Source organism: Nesoenas mayeri, assembly GCF_963082525.1.
Source record: "Nesoenas mayeri genome assembly, chromosome: 4".
In the NCBI taxonomy this organism is placed as follows: Eukaryota; Metazoa; Chordata; class Aves; order Columbiformes; family Columbidae; genus Nesoenas; species Nesoenas mayeri.
Window position 1 is genome coordinate 26192522 of NC_137540.1, and position 26590 is coordinate 26219111.

At 39.9% G+C, this 26590-nt stretch overlaps 1 protein-coding gene across 3 annotated transcripts in view; it reads left to right on the forward strand.

Moving 5' to 3' along the window:
• The window catches only part of USO1 (USO1 vesicle transport factor), a 41260-nt gene extending 18046 nt beyond the window's left edge, over positions 1-23214 (forward strand). For 2 of the 3 annotated variants that reach the window (XM_080344030.1, XM_080344028.1), the window contains exons 6-25: positions 638-740; positions 903-958; positions 1595-1715; positions 3468-3646; positions 4869-5009; positions 5836-5924; positions 6653-6807; positions 7060-7271; positions 8126-8146; positions 12379-12489; positions 13146-13264; positions 13840-14021; positions 14940-15061; positions 16054-16192; positions 17411-17574; positions 18089-18175; positions 18930-19016; positions 20541-20639; positions 21106-21321; positions 22199-23214. In XM_080344030.1, the coding sequence (XP_080200156.1) occupies positions 638-740; positions 903-958; positions 1595-1715; positions 3468-3646; positions 4869-5009; positions 5836-5924; positions 6653-6807; positions 7060-7271; positions 8126-8146; positions 12379-12489; positions 13146-13264; positions 13840-14021; positions 14940-15061; positions 16054-16192; positions 17411-17574; positions 18089-18175; positions 18930-19016; positions 20541-20639; positions 21106-21321; positions 22199-22276 (2481 nt within the window). In that variant the 3' untranslated portion in view covers positions 22277-23214. The remainder of the gene's footprint in view (positions 1-637; positions 741-902; positions 959-1594; positions 1716-3467; positions 3647-4868; positions 5010-5835; positions 5925-6652; positions 6808-7059; positions 7272-8125; positions 8147-12378; positions 12490-13145; positions 13265-13839; positions 14022-14939; positions 15062-16053; positions 16193-17410; positions 17575-18088; positions 18176-18929; positions 19017-20540; positions 20640-21105; positions 21322-22198) is intronic. The other variant, XM_080344029.1, reaches the window with a different exon arrangement.
• Positions 23215-26590: the final 3376 nt, after the last annotated feature.

Genomic DNA, 26590 nt, shown 5'->3' on the forward strand with positions numbered 1-26590 from the left:
CTCAGTTTTCACTTGGAACAGGGTTAAAATAAGACTGCTTGTTAGTGTTCTTTCTGCTGGTTTGCTTCAAGGTGATGCTTTAAACCCAGCAGGATTAGAAGTACAGAAAGCTCTGTGAGCTCAGTTGAGATGTGGGTCCAGTCACCAGCTGTTGAATGAGCTTGAGCTGACCTAAGGAGCCCAAAGGTTTGGTGGCGGTCGTCAGTCGGTCCCTGGACTCATTAGTGCTTGAGTTTTCTCTTGCTGATAAGACCAAATTTTAATGGAGAAGATGCTGTTACAGTTTGGGAATAGGAAGAAGATACAAAAAGGCTTACTTTTTTACCTAGATAATATGGGCTTATCCCTAGAGGATTGAACTAGCTGTTTTTTATTAAAAAAAAAAAAAAAGAAGCTAGGAAAGCAATCCCAGAGGAAAGGAAACTGCTGGAGTTCTCATTGATGATCATGAAATAAAAGGAACCACGGAATATGATAGCTTTTTGAGTTGCTGGCCATGTGCTGGAATAGGATTGATAAAGAAACAGACAAGATGAAGTTCCTTATTCGTTTGGTGTCTATTCATAACTGGTGTCTAGAAGAGAAAGTTGAATAATGAGGAATTTACTACTTAATGTACTCCTCTGTACCTCTGCAGGAATTTGATTTCCATGTTCGTTGGCCTGGAGTGAAACTACTTACATCTCTTTTAAAGCAGCAAGGGCCTCAAGTGCAGCAGATAATTCTTGTCAGCCCTATGGGTGAGTGATTGATTTTATTGCTGATAAACTTGGAAGCTAGAAACTCAGCAAACATCATGGCAGACAGCTGGAGGAGGACTGAACAAGGTATTTTAAAGACATCCAGCATGAAAAAGCTGCACTGTCTTTATGCTCTTTTTTTCTTAAATGCATTTCTTACAGGTGTTTCCAGACTCATGGATTTACTGGCAGACTCTAGGGAAGTTATAAGAAATGATGTAAGTACAGAAGAAAGGCAGTTTATCCTCTTAATAGTAACTGTCAATTGAATTGTTTAGTACTTGTGCAGAATTTGGATTAAGTTAAGTGAATGCATGTGAAGAAGTCGTTGTGGTTACTCATTGGGAACATTTAATTCTCCAGTGGAGTTGGGTGGCTTTTGGATGTCTCATCTCAATTCATTTAATGAAAGCAAACTGTTACTATATATGCAATGCCAAGACTGACCCTTGTGTAGGGTTTTCCTAGCGTGTTAGCTGATCTTTGTCTTGGCGTTCTGTCAGGCTCACGTCAGTTCTTTCTTTTTACTCATCAGAGGGCAAAATGCTCTAAATACTACAGAAGAGATGAGGTGCTTTACAACTTCCCTCTTTCTTCTGTACAGCCACTTAGTGTCCTTTTTGGCACTACTGTGCTTCTATTATGAAGTGCAGTGAGGTGTGAGGGAACAATTGCATGGTGTCCACAGTTGATTTCATTACATGTGCTGAATTGCAAGGTGTGCACTTCTGTCCTGTGATTCCAGCTGAAGGTTATGCTGCTGATTTAGCATCCTTCTAAGAGCTGTGACTTGTGAAAAGCAATTTAGTTCTAGTAAAACTAAGTTTAAATTTTTCTCTCCCCAACTTGTCAAGGGAGTCTTGTTGTTACAGCAACTGACAAAAAGTAATGCTGCCATACAGAAGATTGTTGCCTTTGAAAACGCCTTTGAAAGACTTCTGGATATCATAACAGAAGAAGGAAACAGTGATGGAGGTACACAGAAGTTCAAGACTTTTTTCATAGTCTTGTGCTTCTGCATGAACTATTAGGTGACAATGTTTACAGGCTGATGTTAGTATGCAATTGGAGCTAAGTCAATGCGTAAATGAGTAGAAAGATTAAAACACGGCCTGGTTGTACTGAAACAAGCAAAACCAGATTGAGTAACTAGGGAAGGTTTCAACATCTTTTGAAAACTACCGTTGAGATACTTAATTAAAACATCACTTAATTTCTCAGGGCATGTGTGTGTGAGTTGGTGTGTTTCTCCTTGGGTTATGTCTGTGAATGTATATACTTTGAACAGTAGTGTCAGATATGTGTATGCTGCACTTGCCACTTACAGAGTTAATCATCTGCATTCCTCCTGCAAGATCCTTGGATGCTTGGAGTGGCGGGACGTAACAGCTTGCAGAGTTTCTTCAGCCTCATTAATAACTTCAGTTTTATAATCAGCTCCTTGCCAAATCATTTACTTGTTGGAGTTAAAAAAAAGCTAGTGATGCAGCACCTAGGTGCCTCTTATTTTTTAGTGACACATTATCCCTTTAGCACTAATCATAGTTGGCTACAGGATCTATTTCAATAAAAAGAACTTTCTGTGGGCTGTGGGAGCAGTTAATGTAATGCTTCTCTCCTAGCTGAATTATACCAGGTATGTTGACATGGAAGGATTATGTGAATCTTTGAATAAAAGGTGATATTTTTACGCAGCTAATAGTTTTGGGACACTTGGTATGTAAATTCCAGTACTAAGTACTAAGAGGTGTCTGCTTCTCCCATCCTACATGTCCCTTCCTTGTCTCTGCAGCCTTGCCAAAGGCTGGATTACCAGCTGTGGCTTTGCAGCAGGTGTGGGAAGGGGGGAATGTGACAGCTGGTCTCCATTTTTTCTCCTGCTCCCAAGTCTGGCACAGCCTATGTGTTTTCAGAAGAACAAGGAGTAAATCTTTATCCTTTTTGTAGAGTCTAGATTTAGAGGCATCCCAGCAGTATCAGAAGCAGGCTGCCTTTATTCATGTTGTCTTCTGGACTGCATTGTCTGAGCATTTTTTTCTTCATGGAGTACATAGTTGATTCCTATGTGTAGTTCTTTTTCAGGAATATAACCTGAGGTGGGAAAAAAAAAAAGCTGTCAGAAGTCCAGGGAGTTGAGATTGAATTGGCTTGTTGTATGGGCTATTTTTAGGAATTATTTCTCTACCAGAAAAGTTAAAAAGTAGTTTTGAAATGAGTTTAATGTTTAGCCGGTGACTAAAGATAACAAATGTGTAATCCAGTAAGAATTGCTACATTTGAATCACGATGCAACATAAGCAAAACTTCATTTTAATGCTTACAATACAAAGAGACAGTAGTGTAGCCTGATTCTGAAGTAGTTATACTTCAAGACACAAAGTGATTGTGAGCCTTTTTTTGAAGTTCTTCCTGTTCCTACCCAGTTAATTCATACAAACTGTATATTCTTTGGAAATAAGATTTTGTGCTTCAGACTTGTGGAAGAACTATATTTGTGGTTTCCTTGGAAATATGCTGGTTCAACATTGATACATTTAATTTAGAGTGGCCTTTGATTATTTTCTCATGTATGAGCTTCACAGTTCTAGGGCCAAATCTAATGTTTGTAAAAACGAAGAATTCAGAAATGTGTGCTGTGTTCCATCTAGAACATCCTTTGTGCATGGAGAAACCAGTTAGTTTTACAGGTGTCATGTTTTGACTAATCTTTTATTTTTCTCGCACCAGGAATAGTAGTGGAAGACTGTCTCCTCCTATTACAAAACTTGTTGAAGAATAATAATTCCAATCAGAATTTCTTCAAAGAAGGTTCATACATTCAGCGTATGAAGCCTTGGTTTGAAGTTGGAGATGACAACTGTGGGTGGTCTGCACAGAAAGTAACTAATCTTCACCTAATGCTGCAGGTAAAACATTTAAACTAACTCATAAGTACCGATGTCAGGACTTCTCCACCTCTCTTGGAATGAAGAATAGTGCAATGTAACACTTAATTGTGAAATCTGTATGTTGTCTTGAGCTCAGTATTAGCTACTGAAATGCATGAGAATGAATGGGCAACAAAGATGATTAAGGGAGTGGAGCATCTCCTTTATGAGGAAAGGCTGAGGGAGCTGGGTCTCTTTAGCTTGGAGAAGAGGAGACTGAGGGGTGACATCATTAATGTTTACAAATATATAAAGAGTGCGTGTCAGGAGGATAGACCCAGGCTCATCTCAGTGAGAACCAATGGTAAGACAACGGGGAATGTGTTCAAACTGGAACACAAGAGGTTCCACTTAAATTTGAGAACAAACTTCTTCACAGTGAGGGTGACAGAGCACTGGAACAGGCTGCCCAGGGGGGTTGTGGATTTTCCTACTCTGGAGACATTCAAAACCCTCCTGGACACATTCCTGTGTAGCTTCATCTAGGTGTTCCTGCTCTGGCAGGGGGATTGGACCAGATGATCTTTCAAGATACCTTCAAATGCCTAACATTCTGTGATTCTGTGAGATATACTACTTTCAGCACAAATACTGTTTCCAAATTGTGATTTTGTAATAGCTGGCATATCACATAACTTCATTTCATGTAGCTTAAGAAGTAACAGTGATTTAAGTTTATAATTAGAGGAGTTCTATGTAAAGAATCTGCCTGTATGAATTCATGTATGGCTGTGGTGCGTGAACATAGTTCCAGTAGCTGCCTTTGCTGTGGGTTCGTAATTTTTGATTGTTGGGCATCTTCCATTCTGCTCACCTCTCCAAAAAATGAAATGTTTTCCTGTTCTATAGTACTTTGTGGAAACTGAAGATCAATGATGAAGGTAGTTTCTCACTTCTGAAATGTAGTTCTGACAAATGGTAAACCAAATAATAAAATAGTTACAGCTTAATTTCTCATCACTTCCTTGCAACATTTGCCATGGATTCAGATATTTGAAGATTTTAGAGGGTTTTACTAAACACAAAATCCAATGGCTACATGTAGTAATGAGATGAACATGCTACTTAATTGTTGGGTTTTATGTCCGTTTTTTGGAGCAATTCCATTTCATGGCTAAACTGCAAATGGACTAACTTGTTTCATTCTGCATTTCAGAAGGTCTTGGGCTCTCTTGAAACAGAAAAATTTCTTTTTTTCTAGCTTGTGCGGGTACTCGTGTCTCCCACGAATCCTCCTGGTGCCACCAGCAGTTGTCAGAAGGCAATGTTTCACTGTGGGCTGTTACAGCAGCTGTGCACAATCCTGATGGCAACTGGAGTTCCTGCTGATATCCTGACAGAAGTAAGAGGGAGGAAATAGATGTAGGAACAGAGGCAACATGGGTATGGCAGAGACATACTGAAATGATGGTATTTGCTAAGAATTCATTTCAGATGGCAGATATATCAGTTTCCTGTGTGGGCAACATCAATGTAAGATAGTCTTTTATGTGATATTTTGCAACCAGAAAGTATTCAGATTTGTTTACTTTTTTTCCTGTTGGATTTTAGCATATTGCAGAGGGGCTGAATTAATGTTTTTCACTGGTTTTGTGTAGGTGGTTTATTATTATTTATTTGGTTTTTGTTACTTTTTTTTTCTGAGGGAGTCTAGAAGTATTCTGACTTGGCAGGTTTCCAATGAGGAGAGACTTCTTGCTTCTATAATAGAAAGCCTCACCAGCAATCTAGGATAAGGTGTTTTTCCCCTTGATAAAATGATCTACTTTGAGTGTGGACCAGTTCCTTTAGCGTGGCCTCCATTCCAATGTTTTTATCTCTTAAAAGATGAGTTGCAGACTTTTCTCTGTTTTTTGACTTCTCTAAAATGCCCAGTTTAACTGGCTGTCATAGCAGAACTGATCTGACATAAAAAGAAGTTGGAGGTAACTGGATACGATAGAGCTGTCTGAGCTTTCTGTCCTTTAACCTTTGCTCAGCATGCTTCACAGTTGTTAGCTGCTTGGATTTAATTTCAAATGGTTTTATGGAATAAATCTCTGAGATGTGGTATGTATTTTTTGATATCAAACTGTCAGGGTGATCTTGAACAATTTTGAGTGATCTAGGCAGTAGATTGTGGCTCACATCTAACTAACTACATTTATTTTTTTCTGCCCTTTCTGTAGACCATTAATACTGTATCAGAGGTCATTCGAGGATGCCAGATGAATCAAGACTACTTTGCCTCTGTAAATGCACCTTCTAATCCACCAAGGTAGAGGAAGAAAAGTATTTAACTGTGTTAGGTAATGATGTATTGGTGTGGACAATGGCAGTCTAATGCAAAGGATTGTTTAAGTTTAGAGCCTGTAATTATGATATGGAGCCAACAGGGTCAACTTCACATTGGATATGTTAGTTACAGCAAGAAGGTTGTGAGGTGCGTTTCCACAGAGATGAGGCCTAGAACTGTTGGGTTTTTTATATTATGTGGTGCCTGAAAAGTGAATGAGCAATAGCTAAGAAATTCCCGGATGAGGATGAGCTGCCACTGTCAGCCAGAGGACAGTTGACAAAAAGATTTAGAGGCAAGGAAATCAGGCAGGTAATTGATGCTTATTCCGACTTGGGAACAGCAAGGGTTACCTTAATGAGAACTTAAACTCAATATTTGAATATGAAGGTGAGGGTAGAAGAAGAGCATTCTGTATTACAAGTTGCTCTACGCTATTACTGAAGCTAGCAGGGAACTCAGTGTGAAATAGGAATATAGCTGGGGAACACGGGCTCACTGCAGTCATATATAATCTACTGTTTTGTGTTTCAACTAACTGAAAAGCTTTGGTATTAAAATAAAAGGCTTTATTGAAGTGTGTGAAATGGCAATAGATGGAGTAGGCAAAAGCCTTTTTATTTACCTGGAGAATACACTCTAAATTGTCGATGTGCAGTTGTCTTCATTCACAACTTTGTCCTAATGATCTTACTTTCCTTTCCAAACAGGCCTGCAATTGTAGTGCTTTTGATGTCCATGGTAAATGAAAGGCAGCCTTTTGTGCTACGTTGTGCTGTTCTCTACTGTTTCCAGTGCTTTTTATACAAAAACCAAAAAGGACAAGGAGAGATTGTTTCAACGCTTCTGCCATCTACTATTGATGGTACGCAGAACTAACATCTCTGCAGTGAGTTGTGAACTAGCACAAATGTTTAATGCATCAAGTGATATCTTCTGCAGAATTATTTACCTGCAATTGAATGTCAGATCCAAGCAAGATGATTTGGCTTATGATTTCCCTAAGTCTTCATGTGTTCCATTTTTCTGAGTTTTAACTGTATGCTTACGTCTTAAATATTTTGCTGATTTTGTGTCTTGTTTTAATCTCACTGGGACCTCTTGGCCATTCTGGTAGCTACAGGTAACTCTGTCTCAGCTGGTCAGCTGCTCTGTGGGGGCCTCTTTTCCACGGACTCTCTCTCAAACTGGTGTGCTGCTGTGGCCCTGGCCCATGCTTTACAGGAAAATGCAACTCTGAAAGAACAGCTCCTGAGAGTTCAGCTTGCAACGAGTATCGGCAACCCACCAGTGTCACTGCTGCAGCAGTGCACCAACATACTCTCGCAGGTACGGCACTGACTGCTCCCAGCTTTGGGATAAAACTCTGGATATCCGGGAAGAATGCTACTCTTGTTGCAGGTGCATCACAGGAAGATGCGAGCGCTAGCTTAATGAGAAGGAGGATTCTCTCCCCCGATGAGAGTTCTTAAGCTTTGCTTAAAGCACCATATGCTTGAGGGGGAGGAGAAAAACGGCAAATGTTGTTTTTTCATCAGTGATTGCTGCTTGATGCTGCCTATTCTCAGCAGGCAGAGGGTCCTAAAGCATCTATAATTAAACTTGATTTAAAAGGCAAACTGGCAGGATCCCAGTCACATTTTGTTGCTGAAGAAGTGCCTGGTTAGTATTTAGCCTGTAACTGCTAACTTGTAACATTTTGAAAATACCAGGTGCTCATGTATTGATTGTTTTTGGTTTTGCTATTTAAAGCTAAGAGCTTTTTAAAACTTTTTTGGTGTATTAATGCTTGGCTTTGCAAATGCCAAGTAATTAAACTTTGTATCCTAGACCACACTTTCTTGTGATGTGCACTTCTGTTATGCATACTTGTACCCCGAATGGTTGTAATGATAAGGAGCTACTGTAATTCTGGCAGTGATTAGACTTTACTGCAAGTAAGAATAACGGCAGAATTCTTGTATTTTGAATTAATTCATGTGACTTTTCACCTGCTTTACCTGAAAACAGACAGTACTCTTTTGTATCCTTTTCCTGGCATTTTTGCTGACAGTAAATTTGAGTTAGTAAAACTCCCTGCAGCTCTTTAGTCTTAAAAACTACAAGGGACTTAGACTTTGGGGGGACATTTCTGAAATGTGTTCCACTTAGAAGTTCTCAAATAATGCATGTATAACTTACAGGGTGATAAGATCGACAGACGGGTATGTATGTTTTTGGCACAGCTTTGGCATTTTCTTGCCAAAAGCAGCCCTTTTCCTCTTGTCTTGGGTTTTGCGGGGAGGTGTTCTTTAACAGCTTTTTGATGTGTTTCCACTTACGGCTTTGTGTTGCACTTGGGTTTGGGTTTTTTCCTAGCGTAACAAGCTCTTTCTGTTTCTCCAGGGGATTCTCTGGGGATACTCCACAAAACTATGGGATAAATATCTTGGGTAGGATGGGTGCTTTCTTTCCAGTGGGGCAGACTCATTCACCATCTGTTCACCTAACAGATGCACTTTCTTGTAAGAAAAATTAAAACTTTTAGAAATGCTATTTTCCCAGACTGGCCTGCAAGAAACAGCTGGCACAATTTAAAGTAGGAACATGATGATTATTTCCTGACTACTAAAAGAAAAGCCGTTGTTAAACCTGTGTTCCAACCACTTTATATGTTCTACTTACTAGCAAAAAGTTTTAACCTTGGGAGCTACTAGCTGTGAATAGCAAGGGATCTCATTACTAGCAAGTGACCCCTGAAGTGAGTTGTTAGGGTTTCAGGCTGTGTTACTTGAAGTGCTGTTAAGGTGGTTATCAGCAGCAGAAAAAGCAATTTTGAAATACTGCTGCTGTGGAATTGTCTGCTTTATTTACCACATTTATCACAATTGTCCTGAGGGATGGTGTTATTGTTCTCAGCCCTAAATTGTTAGAACAGCAGCCATGGGGAGCTGTCATCTATCTCAGTAGAGGTTATCGTGCAATGTCTAGGAAATAGCTTTGTGTTGGGGTTTGTTGTTTTTTGTTGTTGTTGTTTGGTTTTGGTTTTCTGTTTTTTTGGTTTTTTTCCAGAGGGTGTTTTGGTCTATGTGGAAAACCTTAAGCAGAAAGTGTTAGTTTGACCTCAGAATAGCATGCAGTGCTTGAGAACAAATGTGGTGTACAATTTCTTCCGGCAGACAACGTGTGCTTTAAATGCCAGGTAGCACATGCAAAAGTAACTGTTTCTGACAAGATCTTAATGAGTGACACTTCTGCCAGTGTCTCCTAAGAAGTACGAGGTGTGGTAATGTGATGTAAGGCAAGACTGCCAGTTACAGCAGGTATTCCCAGTGTGTATGAACCGGCTCATAATGTCAGGATGGTAAGAGCCACTATTTGTAAATGTAAATGAGGGGAAAGGGATTTCTAGTGCTGCTCGTTTGTTTTGTTTGAAGCCAGCATTTATTTTTGTTCAGTTAGAAAAGAATTGACTCTATCTTTTGATGAACAGCAGTAAGTTGCTGTGACTGAGGTCTCTGCACAGATGATGGATGTCATAGCCATGTTGTCAGTAATTAGTCAGTCTGTACTCTTACACTTGGGCTGTTTCTGGTCCCTCCAAGTAACTTCCATCTCTCTCAGAAGAGTGGAAGCAATGTTGCATGGGTGGTTACTGTGGGATTAAATGCAGACTGTCAGCAATTAAACTGATTAAGTGTCGCATAAGTCTATCATTTGTAGAAAGAGAAACATGGTAAAATTGGTGAAGCCCAGTGGCCTTTTCTCAGGTTTACTAGAGACATTAAGGCTGAGCATAGGTTGAGGAACATAGCCATCCCTTCAGAGCAGAAGGACTGGGGGAAGCAATTCCCAGCGGTTTTGAACAAGTCTGAGGTGTGAGGAGCAATGAATGGGGGGAAAAAGGGCAGTTTCTCTGACCACTGCATAATGGTACTTGCAGGTGGGGTCAAGCTGCAAGTGTGGAGGATGGATGCTCCATCCATCCAGTGGACACAAGCACACTCCATCCCCCAGTGCTGTGTCAGGGTCGTGTTTCCCCAAAGGGGTTTCTGTGGTGGGGTAAGTTACATAGTTGGCAGTATCAGGAGGCTGTTACTGCATCTGATCTGGAAGTAATTTAGGCAGAATTGGTGTGGTGCTTTTACATTGCTCTTGTGCTAAAGGAATGTGGACTCTCTGTGACTTCCAGGGTCCCTTTCAACCTAGGTGACCCTGTAGTTATGTGAAATGGCAATGACAAAGCAAATTGCCTGTCTAGAAGCTTCAGTATAGCAAGAAGGGCCTGTGTGGTCAGCAGGTTCTTTAGCTAAGTTGTTTGACATGACAATATCATTGATGTTCACTACAGCAGTGTGATGTGGCAGATGATTTCCTGTATGAGCTTGAAAGACCTCTGATTTGTGACCTTGTGTCCTAATTTATGCTTAACCTGAAGACTGGAGTGCGAACACAGTCCTTAGCCTTAATTTGTAGATAATAAAAAGTGGTGAGACAGCTCTTTTGGTATCCTGTCTTGCTTTTGTAGATAAACCTGTTACATGATAGTGAATATCTCTTAAACATATCATTAGACTGTCTTGGAAATAAATGTCACCTCATGAGGAAAGACTTTGAAAGTGCTGTGTTGCATACAAGTCATGAACTGTTTACCAAGTATGAGGTGGGTAGGGGAAATACACAATGGTGACGGGGAAAGCTAAATGAGCCAGTTGGGGGGAAAGAGAATAGGGTTTGGGGACTGTGCAACTTGCACTGAGGTCTAGATCAGTGGAAACCAGTTGTGTTATTCAGCTGCCAGGGTAGCAGCAAGGAAGATAATCTGTGTTTATACAACATCATGGGAGGGTCACAACAAAGCTGCAGACAAACATACAGTAAGGACTGAACAACAATTGCTAGTATGGCATGTAGTACTTACAGTGAAACACATCAGGCAGGTGCTGTGCGGTTTGTGGTGATGGCTGTATTCTCTGTGGTTCTGACACAGTTTACTTGTGTCCCTGGCAGTAATGAGGATGGTCATGAGGAAAAAGGGACAGAAGCTCCGTTTCCTATGTGTGCAGCATTAGAGGTGACTACCACAGTATCTGTCATCTGTGTTCACCTCCTTTAAGGAGATGGTTCATCTTGGTGATAGTGGTATACTGCAGCAAATCACAGCAACTCAAAAGGAAGTCCTTGAAGGCAGTCTCTTCTGAGCTAGGTATTGTCTTCCAGAGTTGCTGGGCTCAGTTCCTACCTGTTCTGTGGTCTGCAGGGGTAGCTGGGAGCCTGCCAGACTGCTGCTTGCTGGACAGCTGCTTACTGGCTATTTCAATGGGAAACCGGCTTATTCAAAGACTTTCGGGGGCTTTCTTAGTGTGGGGGGTGTTGGGTTTTTTGAATGCTTAACTAAAGTTAAAAACAACACAGCCTTCAGCTCTAAAGCACAAGGGTTACCAGAGACATGGATGGAAATTCAGTGTCACAAGCGCAGATAGCTCTCCAGCAGATACTCTTTGCTGTTGATTAATACCTCTCTTTTGCCATTGTCTTGATCTGTGACTGCTCATTCCAGTACATTTTCTTGCCCCCCTTTGAAGGTATCCCAGCAGTTCTATAAGCCTTTTCCTGCCTTCAGGACTTCACTTTATCTTCCAGTTACTTTACCTGGTTTATTAGATGTGTGTTTAAAATTTAGTTTTCCATACAGGGAACATTTTCCTTGGTTGCCTTTTGAATGTTGACTGTTGGAAGAGATGTATGCCTGTCTTGAATGCTGCTGTGCCCACAGTACCTGCAGCAAAGACAAGGGGGACAGAATTGAGAAGGCAGTCAATTTTTAGATAAAAGCTCATTTTCCCTAGTTAACAAAAACAAATACTGCAGTTAATATTCTTGCTGGCTTAATGTGCTGACTGTCTGAATCAAAAGCCACTTGAGTATTATCTTACATTACTTAGAAAACAATAATAGGAGCACATGGCAATTTTTAGTCAGCAGGGGAGGTCTTAGTGATGCATCTCTTTTTATAGGGAATCCTTACCTGGTTTAATTTATGCCTTGTTACTTCTTTACTGGGTTTGTATGTACGTTCTTTCATGTTACCCTAGTATTAATTATAAATGCAAAACTAATTTGTTATGATTTCTGTATCAGTGCTGATTTGCACTGAGTCACTTTTCACATCTGTGTTGCTTGTTTTGCTCTGAAAAGTTAAATATGAATGGTTTAATACTTGTTTCCTCAAAGCACTTAATCTGTGTTCAGTATAACTAACAAATGGGTGTTTTGAAAGACATGACTTGTGGTTTTTAAAATGAGTGAAAGTGTGTGAGTTTTGAACCTATACAGCTGGTTGGTTGGTTGGTTTGGGGATTTTGGTTTGTTTGTTTGTTGGGGTGTGTTTTTTGTTTGTTTTGTTTTTAGTTCTGTACTGTGGAAATATAATGATGGAGGGGTTTATTCTTTTCAGGGCAGCAAAGTACAGACCAGGGTTGGACTACTGATGTTGCTTTGCACTTGGCTAAGCAACTGCTCAATTGCTGTCACACACTTCCTTCACAATCCAGCCAATATACCTTTTGTATCCTTGACCTGCTTGCAGAGTAGAACTGCTTGCCTAGAAATTACTTGGATTATTCATGTTCAAGTCACATGTTTATTTAGGTCAGTTTGCAGGTATGCTGCATGACACGAAAAGAAAATGTGTTGAGGCAAGAGATACAATCAGCTATTTGACAATACTCTGTGTATGCTGAGCTATCTTTAAGATGTGCATGTAACAAAGAATAGTGGAAAGCGATGTCATTCTGTTGGTGTGGTTTTTATTGTGACACCCCCATTTATATTTTTAGTGTGACTTATGCTGACATCCAAGAAATAGGAAGAATGCTTCCTATTTCTGTTGAAGCTTATTTCTAATGCTTGCTTTTCAGGAAAAGATCTGACTAAAGTACACAAGGATAAACTGACACCTTGTCTAAACTGAAAGTTTGTTTTGGAACAACTACCTACCTTGGGTTAAGCAGACAGTTTATGAGAAAAGCTTCAGGGAAACCACTCAAGTCCTTTAAAACAGGAGCGAGTTTTCTGAGGATTCCATCAACTCTTTTGCCTACTTGCTAATTAAGCTTGTTTTCTCATGTGAAAATAATTTTAATTGGGAATTTATATAGGGAGAATTGTGTTATATGTATTGTGCTTATGAAATACCTCAAATACCCTTAACAAGAGCTCTAGCTCACAGGACAGATAGCTGAAAACCTTGGAGAAGAGGAGCAGCTTGTCCAAGGCCTGTGTGCACTTTTGCTTGGCATTTCCATCTACTATAATGACAATTCCCTTGAAAATTACAGGAAGTAAGTATGGTGTAGAAATAAGGGGACAGTAGGGGAAGGTTCTGTGAATGGCAGATGGTGTTTTAAGAGGCTTTTAACTGAGGCGATGCAGTCAACAATATTTAGTTGAAGCACAGAATAGTTTGGGTTGGAAGGGGCCTTCAAAGCTCATCCAGTCCAACAACTCCCTGCCATGAGCAGGGATTTCTTCAACCAGATCAGGTTGCTCAGAGCCCAGCCTGGCCTGAGATGGGGCATCTACCCACCTCTCTGGGCAACCTGGGCCAGTATTTTACCACCTGCATAGTAAAAAAAATATTTCTATTTTTTGAATATTTTCTATGCATGTTCCTTATGGGATACAGAATAGCTGACCCATGGCTAGGTAGTTGTTTTGCACAGGTCCTCCTAACCTGCATATTCTTGGGCTCAGAACAGACGTCAGTGGCACACCAAAGAAAATTGCATCTTGAATGTAAAGTATCTAGTGTGGTTAAGACTTGAGACGGATAATTAGTCATAACTGGACAAACCACCTTCAAGAAAGACTGGGTTTGCTTCTTTTCAGCTGTTACACTGTGATCTCTTCCTTTTAGGGAGAAGCTGAAACAGCTGATTGAGAAGAGAATTGGAAGAGAGAACTTCATTGAGAAGCTTGGCTTTATTAGCAAACATGAACTTTACTCCAGAGCTGCTCAAAAACCACAGCCTAGTTTTTCTAGCCCAGACCACATGATGTTTGATCATGAATTTACCAAACTTGTAAAGGAACTGGAAGGTGAGATGTTACGCTCATTTCTGTAGTTTGTGATGAACTGATGACTGAATTACCAAATGCGCTTAATTGTAACCCTATTAAAAGTAGTGTGATGATACTAAAATGGAATATTCTCAAATACGGGTTACAGTAATAGCTTTAAATGATCATAAACCCAGGCTCACAGTTGAAGTATTTAGTAAAAATACTAAATGGAGAACTTCATATTCATAAGTGAAATGATTCCCAATACGTGCTGTGAGTTATCACACTGTGTCCAAGAGGTGTATTTACCTCTGCTCACATAGAGACTAAAGTATTGAGCACATATGATGGTCATAGGAGCTTGATTCATGTAAGTATGCAATATAGGTATTTGCTGTTTCTAACTGATTCATTAAGAAAAATTATGAATGTTGAATTTTCTGGCCTGTTAGAAAATGATAGGAACTTTATTTACTTGTTTTTGTTCTTCACAAAAGAGAGAGGTTGCCATCATACTTAACATCTAACTCATACTGTTTATTATTATAACGTTGCCCAACTTCTGTCAGTCCAAAGAAGGAAAAAAAAACTTGAAGCAGCAACAGTAAAGATGTTTTTGCCCAATCATGTTTCATCTACATATTGCCCTTGTAGTCTTAAGTCTTTTACTTGAGTAACAGCTATAGTGGAGCCCTCATGCAAGTGAAACATAGCTTTTTAGAGGGAAAGGACTAAAAAGACCCTTTTGCTTTTATGAAACTGTGTAAAGCAGAAAGTGTGCAGAACTTGCTATTAAGAAATTGTTATTTCCAATTTTCTTAAACCTGTTTGTGACAACTGCTTTTTTAAAAGTGCAGGTTGAATTTTTAATGCTCTGAACTCAAATTGTGAGACTGTTTTGAGGACAAAAGAGATATGTGAACTGGGCTTTAGCTGGCAAACTGTTTTTGACAGGTGTCATAAGTAAAGCTATTTACAAGTCCAGTGAGGAAGATAAAAAGGAGGAGGAGGTCAAGAAGACATTGGAACAGCATGACAACATTGTGACTCACTACAAAAAAGTCATTAGAGAGCAGGTAAGAGGAAGTTACACTGTACATGTGCATGTAGAAGTTTTTTGTTGTGGCTTTTGGAGGCATTGCAGGGCTGTTTGATACCCGACGTTCCAAAACAAGTAAGAAGAAATCTAGCAATGCAGAAACAATTATAAAGACACTTAAGCCAAGAATTTCTGGCTCAACTGAAATGTCAGTGTTTAGAAGAATGGTTAAGTTTAATTCTTTTCCTGGGGTACATCGACTCTTTCCTGTATTTAAGTTTTTCTTTTCAAATGAGGAACTGCAGTATTTGCAGCCTTTCAAAAAAAGATGTAATTCTATGCTCTCACCTTTGAAAAGATAACAGGTAAAATGTGGCTGAATGAAGAAATGAAGTTTGTCAATGAAGTCTGGGTATACTTGCTGTGGTTAGACTCTCAAATATTTTTCTTCCCCAACAGTATTTAACTTGTTTTGTTGCCACAGCTTAGAGAGCAAAGCTAATTAACTTGGCTAATGGGGAGCTGAAGCAGGTGTTTGTAGTCCAGAGACATGGAATAGACACAAAATACAGCAGTAGATGAGGAATTAAGGGACACTTTTCAACCTCCAGTGAGGCTTTAAATACTCTTGAAGTGGAGCAAATGTGTTGCAGCTTCAGTGTGATGAAGAAAAATTACTATTGTCAGATTTAATGTGCTTCCTTTTTTTTTCTCCCGCTGTCCCTGCTAAGGGGATGCTGGAGCTTTCTTCCAAAAGATCTGGAAGGCATTGGTCTGGTGTGACAGGCTGCTTCTGCTTTTCCCTGCCTTTTTTCCTAGAAATAGCGATCTTGGTTTGCATGAGGCTTTTCTGTTCATCTCTCACAGGTAACACTGGCAATATCATGAACCAGTAGTGTGTACTGGTGGAGTAAAGGTTTTTCTGTTCTTTCCTTCCTGATGTTGTTGTATTCAAAAGTATTATTACTTGAAGTGGTGTTGTTTTGTTTTGTTTTGGTTTTTTTTAATTATTATTTTTTCTTTTTTCAGGACCTGGAGCTCGAAGAATTAAAACAACAAATTAACACTTTAAAATCTCAAAATGAACAGCTCCAAGCAACAGTTACACAGCAAGTGTCACAGATCCAGCAGCATAAGGACCAGTATAATCTCCTTAAAGTACAGCTAGGTAGGTTCTGGAAAGAATAATTTAAAAAAAAATTCTAGTGCGAAAGATCTTGTGTAATTTATGGCAAGCTACAGAACAGCTCCAGCAGACAACCTTCTGTCACTTCAGGCTTGCTGTTGTATCTTCTGTAGCATATACAAACTTGTGAGAGAGATAAAACACACTTTATACACGGTGATGTGAGTATTGCAAACAATTTCGTTTTAAGCATCAGACTTGCTTCATTTCCTACAAGTACTAGGTTTTGCTTTAAGTGCTGTGACACTACAGAGTAAAGCATGGGAATAACTAAAAGAACAGCTTGAAAAATGTGAGTTGTAACTTGTTCTTGCTTTGTGCTCAAGTTTTGTGTTTCTTGAAATAACAGGTCGGTTTTCTGCAAGATCCGTTTAAGCACATGAGCTAGGGTCTCTCTGCCGCGTAAGCCTGTGCATTGGCAAAACAGGCACCTGAAGAAGACCACTATAGACCCCACAGGTCACTTAACTAGACACATGGAAATACTGGGATTAGTAACAGCTTCTGACCTGATCCCGATGTCACATCAGGTGCCTGGTGAAGAGTGAGAGCTCAAGTTTGCTGTAGGAACCATTTGCTCCCAGGGAACTGCTGGTAGAGGCTTTCCACATCTTTGTGTCTTAAGCTAGTCCAAAATATTCATTGCATGTTCAGACTTGGAGGGGGAACAGATTAGCCATGTTCTTTACTGAAGTTTGGATCTATGAATGAAAGCATGAATTAGGGAAGAATTATCGTATGACAGGGTGTGTAATATGAGGCCTGTTACTGTCATTAGAGAGACTGCTAATGGAATGTTTAAATCAGGACAGTATATTCATGTAATTTTGAGGTCAAGTTGCGTGGTAAGCTGTATATGACATGATTTCAAAAAGTAATTCTATCTTTGGAATTATTTATGATTAAAAGAGGTAAGGAAACAATTGTCCTTCCTGTATTGAATGATCTGTCTATGAACTTACTTTGGATGAACTGAATGACTAAACCAGCACACAGACACAGCCTTGAAGGAATGGTAAATTAGAGGTCTTTGAACTTTTGATAAATAATTTTTAAACATGCTGCTTCAGTTCTTGAGTTAGAATGGCTTGTATTGCCTTGTGGGGTCGGAGGAGGCCAGTCAATACATACTTTGTGTTTGAAGCCAACTTCAAAATGATGTTCCTGTTTGTGACCTTTGTTATAAACTGTGTCTTTTAGGAAAGGACACTCAGCATCATAATTCCAACGGTGATACATTCCAGATGAATGGCATTCAGACAGAAGAAGTGAACAAATTGAAGGAGGACTTGGAGGAATGGAAAACCAAGCATGAACTACTGCAAGGACAGTTAAGGGAAAAGGATTCTGTGATTGAAAAATTAGTAAGTACTAACTGTCTCAGAAGAACTTGGTGTGGCTTCCAGTTCCTGTTTTCAATTATAGTTTGCTGCAAGCTGTGTAAGTCCTCATTATTGCATGCTGATAACAGGAGCTATGGTGAGAGAGGGCTTGACCAGAGCCTTTTCTGCTTCACGTTGTTCCCAAGAGTACTTTGTGCAGTTACCTGTTGTACCGTAGGTACACTGGTAGGTGTCTCCTAGGAGCATAGTGGGGGTAATGCCTAAGATGTACTTAGGGTGGCCTGCATTTGACCTCCTTGTCAAAATGCAGGATAATGCTGCTTTGATTTTGTGTGTGTGTCTTATGCATTTGAATTGGTGAAAGATGTTTTCACATCCACCTTACAGGAGGCTATCCAGCTGCTCTGTTGTAATCGGAAAGCTTTATGATGTGGATTTCTTATCCTTTTTGCACCTTGTCTTCTGGGAACTTTAAATGTGTTGTCAGAACACAGTCTGTCTGGTTCTATGGCTGATTTTCCTGTTGCTGTTTCAGAAGTCTTCACAGTTGGAAATGGGAACAGAGCAGTCTTCACAGATCAGCAAATCTGGTGGCTTGGAGCACAACAATGAACTACAGAAGGTGAACTTGTGGTATTTTAGCAAAGCTGCAGTGAACAGTGGTAGCTGGGGATAGGAAGGAGCATGGATTCCTGAGCATGTTGATGTTTTTAATGGTGTATGTTTATGTGGTGACGGTAATAATCTTGGAGCATGAAGATTATGCATGCAAAAATGAATCTGTTGCTTTTGCTAAGCCAGTTTGAGCCAGCCAAAGACACATGAACTGATGCTTTGGTCTTGAAAAATCTGTTTACCTATTGGAAGACATACTTTTAAATATTGATATGAAAGCTTCCAGGTATTAGATGTATCCCATAGAGTGAGTAAATGTTTAAATATCTGAAGGTTCAATAACTTAAGGCAGCTGTTGCTCAAATAATACTGTGATTATGAAACTAATAATGCCTGGGCTGATAAGTCGTAGTGAGTTTCTGCACCAAGAGTAAACATGGTGGAGGATGCTAATGGAAGTGCTAGTGGTGTGAAACACCTTTATACACATGACCAAGGCTTGGACAGGTGGCTTAGTTGAACATTCTACAGAAAAGAGTTTGTAAGACCAGGGTGGAAAATAGTGCTTGTTGCTGACTAGTTTTGGCTTCTAGAGAAATGGTTGCTGTGCTCTTATTGAGAGAGAAAGATACAGCTTCCTTCTTATGTATGCTAGTAGGAAGCAGTTGGTCTGGTAGCAATTAACTTAAGAAAAAATAGTGAATAATTACCTTGTTTTATCAAATTAACTTAAAAGTATGTTTCTTCTTTGTTTCCCAAAGGAACTGGAAAGGCTCAGGAGTCAGATACAACTACAGTCTGCAGAAATCTCTAAACTTCAGACTGAGAATCAAAAGCTACAAGTATTGGTACCAGTAAAAACTTGCTTGTTTTCTCTTTGGGGACTAAATCTTGATGACTTTGCTTTCCTGCTTAGACTATCTGAAGCTATTGTTTTAAAAATGCGCATCAGCAAGTGATTCCAACAGTGTTTCAAATCAAGGAACATGTTACCTAGACAAATCCTTCATGAGGAAAGAGGGGAACTTGCAGTGAAATTAGTGCTCTGTGAGGCCATTGGTCTATGGTATTTTTAAACCAAGGAATACCAGCTATTCAGTGGTTCAAGCTTACACCTTAATCAAAGGTAATAGTCTCCCATGAGAGACAAATGCATGATATCATGTATTTTAGAGGGATCATTATTCTTCTAAACAGCTGAGGATACTAATTTGAAAGTCTATGTACAGCTGAATGGCAAATAGTAGGTATATCTGTCTGTGCAGACCTCCAAATGCTTCAGAACTTTTAGCTGTGTTGAAGAGATTTGTTAATAAAGCCTTAGAGAATAACTAAATGTGATTCTGTCCTCAAAACTAGTGGATGGCATTAGACAGTGAATGTTCATCTAGAACACTTAGACAGCGAGTTGCATGAAAACATTACAGATGTTTCCACTACAGAGCTGCAGGAGTACAGGTCATGCAAACAATAAGTGATGTTTGGTGTTCAAGCAGAATGAGAGTAGCTCCTGTGTGCCCTGCTTGACAGCTCTGCTATATTAAAGACAGGGTAGCTGGTCTGTGGTGGCTGGACTCACTTAGGCTCTTGCTTATGGCTGGCTTGTTTTGACTTGTGCACAGAGTTCTAATTTTGGCATTGTAAGAAAGAGGACTTGTGCCAGATAAAACATGAAATGTTTAATGTACAGATCATCTGAGAGAGGAAGGTTTTTAAAACCTCCACCATCTAAAGTCTCAGCTGCTCTAAGATGCCATTGCACATATGTTGGCCATTTATGCTCATGAGGCAAAGGCTCATTCAGGGGCTCTATGCTGCTGTCAGTTGTCAGGCCACTTAACTGCCATCCTGCAGACTGTCTACCTCTCCTAGAACTTTGACTTAAACACATATAACTGGAGAAGCAATTAATGCCATAATGCAGTTTTAGCTGAAAGACAGCTGCCACAGTTTGGAAATACCAAGTTTGGGTAGGGCTGGCTGAGACTTGTGTTTTTTTAGTAGTCACATAGAAAATTTGGATGTTTAGCCTAATTAAAAAATCTTTGGCATGTAAGAAGTGAAAGCTGGTGGCCTGTACAAGACAGGATCTGCTGGAGAGTGTCAGGGAGAGTGTCTGTACAGTACAGCTTCTGTGAAATAGAGGATGCATATTGTGTTTGCCTTTTTGTGTGCATGTGCATATGTGTTTAAGACCCCAGGAAGCACAGATCTGTTCCCTGATGCCTTGCAGTGCAGGAGATACATACCTGTCACATCTTGGCTATGCTGTAAGAAGATATGGTTTTAAATTCTACAACTGACTGTAGTGTCTTAGCTTGCTGTCATCGTATGTGTGGCATTCAGTGCTCTGATACCAAACTTCTCCACAGAATGCAACTGCAGATCCTGTGTTAGGACACAGCAGTGCAACAGCAGCACAGAACTCTGAATGGAAGGGACGACTTGAGCAAGAAATAAAAGAATTGAAGGTTGGTAGTGGATCACCAAATTAAGTCACTTGATACTCAGCCTTCAGTGAAGACTTCTACAATAGGAAAGGCTCGGGGTATAAGTAATTTGTTTCTTCAGCATCTTAGATGTTTCAAGGTATGGAAGGGAAACTGGATGTGTCTCTTCCATTTATTTTCACTTGGGAAATGTCTGCCTTTAAATAGTTGGTAAGGAGAGCCTAGCAAATAGCTTTATTCTGACATGAGCAATCCAGTTTGGCTGGGAGGATGGTAGCCACTGTTCAAGACTTCTACCGATCTTACTCCTGGTTGGTAATAAGGGGTGTTTGGGTAAGGAAGTGTGTAGGAGCAAGGCCACAGGGTGCTTGGTGGAGCTGGAGCAGTTGCAAGTAGCATATGGAATGTGTTGGTAGGAAACAAGGTTTCAGCTGTTCCCATGCTTATGGTGTAATTTGGTGTGGGATTTTTTTTTTCCTGTTGCCAGAGTGAAGTAAAAGCCCTTTCTGAAGAAAAAGCATCACTAAAAGAGTACCTGGATTCGTCCAGTAGTACCGTTGCTATATTGCAAGATGAAAAAAGTAAACTTCAGCAAGAAGTGGCAGAATCAAAGAAAGAACAGGATGATCTTCTGGTGCTTTTGGCTGACCAGGATCAGAAACTATCTGCACTGAAGATCAAATTGAAAGATCTTGGTGTACCGGTAAGCAGAACAATGGATCAAGTGAGTTCTCAGGTTTGTGGCAGGTCTGAGTGGGCTGGGAATGGTAATAGTTGATCCAGTAAATCTGGCGAGGCATCTTTCTATAAGTAGGGAGCTGTTGAATCTATCAGAGTTGCTTTCTGAACTTATGTTGGCATCCATCAGTAAAAGATGATTACTGCTTCTTGAAAGCAGTGTTGAGTTAGGGATGTTGAGAGGTACTTGCCAGACTCCTGTGATGAAAGCTACTTGTAATGTATGTCTGGAATGATAACTGACCGTGTGCCTGGGCTTGCTGCTGCCAACTAGAAAGTAGATGATGGCCATATTCTAATCCTAAGGGATAGTTCCACAGATAATACCGAGTCATAACCAGAAAGCTTAGTCTTAAGCAGTGCTGCAAACTGTCAGGGCAGTTTCTGTGAGCCTTGTCTTCTCGGCAGTTTCCTTTAAGAATCCTTGTGACTCACATCTGAAAGTGTGACCGCAAGATGGACATAACCAACTGTTGTGCTGAAGTTACTGTGACAGATGTTTTCCTTCTCAACCTATTTGGTCAAGAATGTTGGTTTTAGTTCACGCAACTCTGTGGGAAACTGAAATGTGTATGAAGAAACTTGTTCAGATTTACAGGGCAAAACTGATGGTGCTCAACAGAGACTGCTGTTTGCAGTAGTCAGCCATCCTTAGTAGAGAAGTTAAACTGTGTGTCAATACAAGATGACAGTTGCCTTTATTAAGTGCTAACTGATACAGCATGATAATCTTAGGTTAGTTTTAAGCTTATTTTTCAATCCCTCAGCATTTGTCTTGCCTTCAAAAGGTTGGATCAGAGTAAGGGACATTACTGTTTACAACAGATCTTTCTTAATTTCAGGTTGAAGATGAAGATGATATTGAATCTGGAGATCAAGGGGATGAAGATGAGGATGGGGATGAAGAGGAACAAGACTAGAATGCTCTTGTGTGTTACCGTGAAAACTAGATTGCATTGCTATTGGGGAAAAAATCTATTATTGGTATACAAAGCAAAACATCTGCTTATGAAAAGCAGATGGGAAAATGACAACTGTGGGACTGGTTATAAGTTACTGAAGTGTTTGAAAACAATTCATGTTAGGTAAAGCCAACAAAAATCACTGTTTAAGTTATACATGAGTCTCCCAAATTCTACCTGTTTAGAAGTTGCTTCAGGCACTGTTTAAAGCATGGGGATGGCAATGTTGCTGCCTCAGTCATTGACAAAAGTCCTGTCTATTCGTCTATGGTTCTAACTTTCTAGGACTCTTAACATAATACAACAGTATTTGGTTTAACATCTGTCAAATGGAATAATTGCCTCTGCCTTCAGCATGGAGCTTCAGTGTAATTTGTGGCTTCTTTGAAAGAGCAGTGGCAAGGTGGAATGGTTGGTGGTGGCTGTGGTGTGTGCTGGCCACTGTGTCGGCCTCTGGGCTGGTTCTCTAGGCATGAAGGGACCTGCACAGCCTGGAGTGCCTCAGCACCCGATACGGCTGCATTTGGAACCTCCCAGAGGGAACCACAATGTTGTGCTAATAATGTGGAAGAGGTTTCAAGGAAACCTGTGCAAGATGGTGTTTTTAAGAACAATCTCTTTGGAAAAACAAAGTCCAATACACTCTTTCTAAAGATCTAATGTGTTACCCAGTCAGCATAAAAATAAGTAAAATTCTTGTTGACTACTTCAGTAAGGAAATGAAAGCTACTATGATTTATATAACTTATTGGCTCTTGACAAGTGAATAAAAGATGAAATTTTAAAAGAAACTTAATACAGTAAATGCATCAATTTCATTTTTTGGCAAAAAAAATAGGTATGTCCATTTAGTACGCATTTAATTATCTTGTCCTGTTTTAATAAAATGTATTTTAATACACATGTAAAATTGTCTAAAATCCAGTCTAGAGTGGCAGGTGAAGGTGCTCATCACAGGGGTATATAGGGATGCTGGTTTAGTTTTTGCATTTTTCAACAATGTAGACTTCAGTAGCTGCTTAACTTCCTAAGAGTTTGTTTGAGTTTTTTACACAATCATTCTTTAAATGATAATTTGAGAAAGACCAAGAAGGAAAGACTTTATAGAAGTCACCTTACACTCTCAGTGTGTGTCTAATATGAAATCATTGGAAAGAGTAGTTCAAATAAGCTCTGCTCTTGACCTTGGTCCTTAGCCATATTTTTGTGGAATTGGGGAGAAAAGGGCAAGGATGAGAAGCAATGGCAGAAGAGGAGCTGAAATAAGGCAAGAGATGCATGGATTACAAAAATAAACAAAACCAACCAACCAAAAAAACACAACTAAACAAACAAAAAACAAATCCAAAAAACCCCACAAACAAACATCAGAAAGCAAATAATCACACCACCAAACCCAAAAATCAGCAAGGAAGGTATGAAGTGTCTTGATGTATTTTGTTTTTCATGCTATTTGCTTTGTCAGGGGTATTTTGGAGCTCTTGTCAAACTACACTGGGTGATGTATGGTGCTAGAAGTTAGGAGGGGGAATAACAATAAAAAGTGTAACTTCTGCCCAAGCTTTCTGTGGTAGGACTGATCACAAAATAGGTGAAATGGTATGCTGTTATCCTTACAGATACTACAGTTACAAGGTGGCATTATTACAAATAGCTGAAGAATTTAAGTACTTAGTTCCCGTTATGTGCATGGATATAAGCTGATATTCATCATCCCCTGAAAATTCTCTTTACAACTAGGTTTCTCCTTCATGCACAAAGCAAAGGGAGTCTTTAAGCATGGTGTCTGTAATCTGTTAAAGAAAAAAATAAGTTTAAATCTGGTCTTTATGGTATGAGTTTTATATAATGACCTGGATCATACTAGTTGTCAGCTTGCTCATAAGCATAAACACAGACTCAGGATGAAAAAACACAAGACGTGATTGATGGTCTGGCCTAATGTTGACTGGGAGCTGTTAATCTGGCAACCTTACCTGGACATCAGTGCCACTCCCAAAAAGATGGTTTGCTTCAACGTATTTTTTTGTTGTCATTCTCTGCAGTGTTATGCTAGAGAAATTCTTTCTTTTGGAAGCAACTTCAAAATGTTTGAAATGGCAAAAAAATGAAGGAAGAAACAACTAGGTGGGATAGGAAGTGCAGGAGACAAACTGATTGCAAACAGGTTTTTAAAAAGCCTGTTCAAAGTGCTTTTTAGAAATCCTGTTTTGTTGATGATTTTATTGCACCATTCTAGTGGTGCACCTTCCTGCTGTTAGTAGGTGTGTCTGCATTATACCTGTATGATTGGCAAACAGGTGGCCTTTGACTGGAAGATATTCACTGTGCATTCTTGGCTGTGTCGTGAGAATTAGATTTATTTTTGTTTCTTTGGAATCTTGTCCCATCATGACTGGGACATCATGAATGCAGAGGATTTTTTCCTCACTCTGCGCAGGGCTTGGACCCTATCCACATAGTCTCTTTGTCAAAGCAAGCAAGTGATCATGAGAAGGTAAATATATCCCTGGTTTCTAGCTTAGTTGTTGCACATACTGACCTTGATACAGAAAAACAGGCCCAGGAGTGCTGAGCTGCAGAGAGTACCAGGAATGAAAAGCAGAACCAACTAATTCTGGTTATTGTATGCTAACAGTAGAACACAATAACCCACCAGGCAGTGTGGGTGCTGTCATATACATCCTTTCAGTGCAAGGGTTTTCAGAAAAGGTCCAGTTCTGTATTGTCTGAACAGGGCAGGTCTCTGCAATTTCTTTAAGACAGCTGCTATACAATCTTCCGGATCAGTTGTTTGCAAAGTACAGACTTCAGGGAAGCAAAAGCAGCCTTACGTGTGATACACAGCCTCTGCCTAATGCTGATCTGCAAGCTCAAAAATCGCCAAACCTTCTTCATTTGTGTGAATTTCTTACTAGACAGTAAAATCAAAACAAAGTGTTCAGCTTAAGAGATTATTTTTTGTAAATACTTCACTAGGAAAAAAAAAGTTTCACTTTCTTAAAATTACAAGTATAAGGGAAAGCCTGAATGGGGAAGAGATGGGAGACTGAGTGGGGAGCTAGTTGCCAAGCAATCCCTCAGCTCCCAAGTTATGCTGGAGGGAAAATGAGGACCTTTTCAGCTATTCTTCCTGAGTGCCCAAGTGTTGACCAAACGGCATCTCCATTTTAAATAAATAGCTGACTGGGTTCCCTCTGCCTTATGCAGTTGTGAGCAAAAGGATACCAGTTGCAAAAGGACAATTACTGTAAAACAAGAAAGAGTTCCCTGTGGTTGGCTGAGCTGTGCACTTTTCTTCTGTAGCTCAACTCCGTTGTAAAGTGAAACACATATTCGATTTGTATGCTATTCCTCTCAAATGCTATTTAAGGTGAGACTAGCATCATACTACTTATTTCTCTCTGTTACACCATTTGACAAGTTTCTAAATCACATCTTGCACCTGCATGGCACTGTTATGCATGCGTGCTTTGTGTGAAACAGCCTAATCACAGACCCTTTGCAGAAATGGGTGTTGGGTAGTGACATCTACAGCTCATCTTTACCAGATGAGACGACATAGATCATCTGGCATGCTGATCCAACTAAACTGATTTTTGAAAAACCACAGGAGCTCTTGATGGAAACAAGTGGTGAATCTCTGTCACTAAATAGGTAGTTGCAGCTCTTAGAAACTGCTCTCTTAAATTTGTAGCCCCATTGAGAAGGCTGTAGGGTTTTCTGTGCCTATCTAATTCCTTTGCTCCATGAAGCAGCCACAGAACATGACATTACTTTAAAATGACAATTCAGAAATAAGAAATGGGTCTGGACAAGCCTGGGATCACTTTCTGCTGCTTATTTAAGAAACCAATAACTTTATGATACTGTGCTTCTCGATCATACTTGCCCCAGATTTCCAACGGGTGGGAGCCAACTTGTGGAAGCACAGAAGTCTATGAAGAAACTTTGCTGGTACTTGCATGACTCTGTATTTGCGTCTTGAACTCCTGATCACCTGCTCTTCCCCCTGCAGACAGATTTGTTACCGGTATCTTAACATACTTCCAGGGATGTTATCTGAAAGACCTTTCTGATTCATTCTGTATCTGGCTTATCCCAGGTTTTAGCCTGTCATACCCTTCCCTTTAGAATAAAGGGCAGAGTGGAACAAAGCGTCTGCATATTCACATATTAAGACACAAAGTAGTTGCAAAATGGTAGGATCTCTGCTGCCTCAGTGGAGGAGGGGCCAGGTTGCTGCATGCTCACATCTCTAAAGGCTCCCTC